Source organism: Ipomoea triloba, chromosome 13 (genome assembly GCF_003576645.1).
Source record: "Ipomoea triloba cultivar NCNSP0323 chromosome 13, ASM357664v1".
In the NCBI taxonomy this organism is placed as follows: domain Eukaryota; kingdom Viridiplantae; phylum Streptophyta; class Magnoliopsida; order Solanales; family Convolvulaceae; genus Ipomoea; species Ipomoea triloba.
The window spans coordinates 24,735,915-24,740,409 of record NC_044928.1 but is presented as its reverse complement, the minus strand read 5'-3'; the positions used below and the strand labels follow the sequence as shown (position 1 = coordinate 24,740,409).

General features: G+C 39.8%; 2 protein-coding genes across 3 annotated transcripts in view; both read left to right on the top strand.

Moving 5' to 3' along the window:
- On the top strand, nt 1-2,155 carry LOC116001867. The gene is made up of 3 exons (XM_031241815.1): nt 1-555; nt 766-1,394; nt 1,548-2,155. Exons 1-3 carry the CDS (start codon nt 193-195, stop codon nt 1,918-1,920), a joined length of 1,365 nt encoding a protein of 454 aa, XP_031097675.1. The 5' UTR covers nt 1-192; the 3' UTR covers nt 1,921-2,155.
- A 1,349-nt stretch (nt 2,156-3,504) lies between these two features.
- Nucleotides 3,505-4,495, top strand: part of LOC116003162 — a 6,310-nt gene continuing 5,319 nt past the window's right edge. For both annotated transcript variants that reach the window (XM_031243328.1, XM_031243329.1), the window contains exon 1: nt 3,505-3,691. The gene's annotated coding sequence lies outside the window, so the exon portion shown is untranslated. The remainder of the gene's footprint in view (nt 3,692-4,495) is intronic.

The following is a 4,495-nucleotide window of genomic DNA, read 5'->3' as shown; positions in this document are numbered from 1 at the left end:
TACTGTCCTATCTTCTAGAGAGGACAGAAGCCACCTCTCCTCCTTCAATTCCCCCCAATTGATGCAACTCTCCCCCGTCGTCCCTTCCTCCCAGCTGAGGACGGCGTTTTGATCATCCCCGCCCCATACAAACCTCCTGATTCGAAATTAAAGGGGGAATAACAAATTAAGAGATCAGAACTCCTTCCAACAATGGCGGGATTCATGAAACCCTTCCAATTGCTGGAAATAAACGTGATGTCCGCCCAGGACTTGGAACCCGTGTCCAAGAAAATGAAGACGTACGCCACCGTGTGCCTCAACCCGACCCGCCGGCTCACCACCGCCGTGGACTACGACGGCCGCAACAACCCCACGTGGAACGATAAATTCGTGTTCCGCGTCGACAACGAGTTCCTCCAGCGCGACACCTCCGCCATCCAAATCCAGATCTACGCCGTCAAATGGTTCCGCAACTCCCTCGTCGGCTCCGTTCGCTTCCTCGTCGGCAACCTCTTCCCTCCCCCCGCTCGTGGCCAACGCCAAAATTTCGGCATGCGTTTCGTCGCCCTTCAGGTTCCTTCCCATTTTCCTTCATTCCATTTACCACTATGCAGATATCTTATGAGACCGTCTCACGAGTCTCAATCTGTGATACAGGTCAAATTTTTAATTAATAATATCAAAAATCCACTCATTAGTGATCTGTCTCAGGGATTTAGATTCGTACACTCATATATATATATATATGGAATGGATTTTATTAATTAATTTATTGCAATTTAGGTTCGTCGAAAATCTGGGCGTCCACAAGGTATATTGAACATTGGGGTGGCGTTACTGGACAGCTCGATGAGGAGCATGCCATTGTACAGGCAAATGAGCTCGTCGGCCGTGGGGGTTAGAGATCTGATGCAGGAAGATAATCTTCTCCACAACGCCAACCCGAACGCGGTTCTACGTCGCATGAATAGCGAGCGCAGCACTCTCATGTCATACGACGACGTTTCCGTCAACAACAGCTCCATACTCGCAATCCCTAAGAAGAAGAACAAGGCGTTCGCCTTCGACGACAAGGAAAGCTCAATCCTTAGCATCTCCTTCGTGCCGCCCCCGCCGCCACCGGTAGCGACCAAGGGCGCGGGGAGCAGCAAGAAAGGAAAGGCTAGCTCGGTCATCAACGGCGCAGAGCTACGGGGAGACAGGTCGGTTCAAAAGGGGAAGGCGAGCTCGGTGGTGAGCGATTCCGTGTTTAGCAAGGAAACGAATATCAAGGGAGAAGAAAGTGGGAAGGTGGGTGGGCCAGCGTTGCCCCCCATTAAGACTTCCCTGGGCCCAAAATGGAGGGCGAACTCGATCCTGTCAGACTCGGAGGTGGGGCCGTCCCCGTCAGAGGTAGCGATGGCGATGGCCAGGTACTAGTGTAGATGTCTCATATTGAATACTATTGACTCTGTTACAATGTAGTAGCTCTGTTGTTTTGGTCTTTCTATTCTTGTCTACTGTCTCCTTTTTAATAGGTGTTATTAGTCTGTTTCCTACTATTAATAAAGATTACTTCTCTAAAGGTACCCGCTGGAGCAAGAGGGGAGCTCGGTGATGGACGGGTGGAGCGTGGACGAGAGCGTGGAAGGGTTGCGCTCAAAGCTGGAGCGGTGGCGGGCGGAAGCTCCGGCGATGTACGACCAAGCAGGCTACGCCACCACCAGCAGCAGCTTCCGGTCCGGTAGCTACATGGGGAGGCAGACCGACGGCGGCGGCGAGAACCCCGCCGACGGGTTGTTTTCTTGTTTTGGAAACATGTTTGGGTACGAGTGTGAATGCGTTTGCGGGCAACCTCCAACACTGGACAATAACAACAATAACAACAACAATAACAATGACACCAACAACAACTACATATGCAGAAGCCCATCAGTTGGTGGCAGCAGTTTTCTTTAATGGAAGTTTCGATCAACAAAAGTGGTATGAGAGGGGCGTTGAAGTGATCAAGAAGGAGCGTTGCTGTGTTGGGGGACGAACATTCTTTAGGGGGATCAGATCTTTGTTGGAATAGTCACTCTCTTTTCTAGTGCATGATGATGCCTTTTTTGTTCTCTTTTGGAATTTATTGAGAAAAAAAAAAGATTTTTTTGTTGACAAAAAAAATCAATTTTATATTTTTGTTTAATTGTTCCATTTTATTTACATTTGTAATCTAATATCAATAAGTTCCAAAATATAGTGCCCCAACCAGTGCACTTTTTACTTCATAGAATCTCTTAAAAAGAATAGTTTTAAGTTTTTTTTTTTTTTAAACCCAACAGTTAAAGAAATACTATGAACCGGAGGGTGCTTAACATTACTTTTTTTGTAATATATCTCAAAATCAAATTTATTTTTTAAATTTAATTACTTATGTAAAATGTAATAAATTAAACTATTGGAGATTGATGATGCTTACAATTTTTGAAATATTAATTTGGTATCATCGCTTACGAGTGTTTGGCTAGTATTAGTTATACAATTATATGAATACTTACACATATGAACCATATGCTAGGAGAAAATGACAATGTTACATGCTACGAAGCATATGCTAGGAGAAAATGACAATGTTACATGTGTTTTGACTGTAAATTTGACTATGTATAAAAATACTCAAAATTTGACCTCTCTCCTCACTTTTCTTCCCCCTCACCAAGTTATAATATCTAAGCAACAACGCCCACTGGTATCCTAAATCTTTCCTCATCAAGACATTCTTAGTCCGTATTCATTCACAAGTGAAGGTATTCCGATGAAGTGGTTACAATTCAAGCCTTCAAAGATGCCTATATTAATGGATGATTTGTTTATTATTTATGTATTTATTTCTCATTGAAAAAATCTTTGTTAACGGTTGATTTACTCTTCTTTGTAACATTCATTAATGATCAATCTACTTTTATCTTTTGAAGAAAGCTCTATTATTGAGATAATAACTTGGCTATTGGAAGGGAAACATGTGAAAAAATAATAAAATTTGCATTTTATTTAACAAGTAAAGTAATCAAATGAAATTTTTATCTAGTTCGAAGTGTTAATTGCATTTTTTTAAATAAACAGAACTATTTAATCGTTATCCCTATACTTTAGTAAAATATCATTTACATATTTACTAATTATAATACGGAGTATATAATTGATCAACACAAATGAATTTGAACAAAATTATCAAATTTGTCACATATAAATAAAATGATATACACTATTTTACCCAGAAATAAATACATATATATAGAATACAATATAAATTATATGATTTGTGTCATTTATTTGTTTATTATTATTTTGAATTACTTTAACATAATCGTTAAATTGTGAATTTGCAAATCTCACCTAAAAAATAGTTATATAAGGTATATATATTAAAAAAAGAAAAAACTCATTTTGACTAAAATTACTCTCGCGAATTGCACATATAAAGAGGGTATTGTCCACCAAAATGAAGTCGTTTTGGGGCTTCATATAAATATAATTTTTTTTTTCTTATTTTACAGATCGCAGTTCTCTGTCTCTCTCACTCGTCGCATCCTCAGGACCTCACTCGTCACTGCTTCTCTCGACTGACGACTCTCGTCCCTGCCTACCGCGGACCGCCTACCGGAGATCGGCGTCCGCCTTACCGGTCACCGGCAACACCGCTCAGCGCGACGGCCGACATCGCCTCTTGTCTCCTCTCACTTCTCAGGTTCACATTTTGCCATAATTTCTCTACTTTAACTTTTGCCCTAAATTCTAATTTCTCTAATTTTATTTTAATCTTCTTGTATGTGCTTTGTTGAATACTTGAATTTGTTTATGAATTATGATTTATGAATGTGAGTTTGTGACTCCTGTGAGCAGTGAGCAGATTGACAAAAATGCAGAAATAATTTATCCTTATTGTCTTAGAGTTATTGGTAAATGGTATTGGTTTTAGACATTTAGCTTGTGATTTTGTGAATTTAGCTTTTAATTTATCCAATTTGTGGTTTTGTGAATCAGTGTCCAGTGAATCTGTGAATGTGATTATGTGAATGTTAGAAATTAGAATTCAGAATGTTAATTTGTTTAGTTTATGATATGATATTGTTTTATTGGTTCAGTTATGGAAAAAATTTTCAAAAGAAAATCAACTTTTGGGGATTCATCTAGTCAAGGTAGTCAGGAAATGTCAAGTACAAGGCCTCGTATTGAATTTAATATAGATGAACTTGAAGTTGATCCGGGTAAAAGGAAAAATATATATGAATATCATATCAATGATAGAGATATTGTGCGGAGACGATATCAACAAATGGGTCCATGTCAACCAAAAAATCATGTATTTCCTACTAGAGTAATTACGGGTGCTAATAGAAGATTTAATTCTAAATGGTTTGAAGATCATAGTAATTGAACAATTTATTCGTATTTGATATTTTGTATTTGAACCTTGTGTTTAAACATTTTTTAATTTAGTTTACCTTTGCTTCTTCGCCCCCCCCCCCCCCCCCCCCCCCCCCCCCCCCCC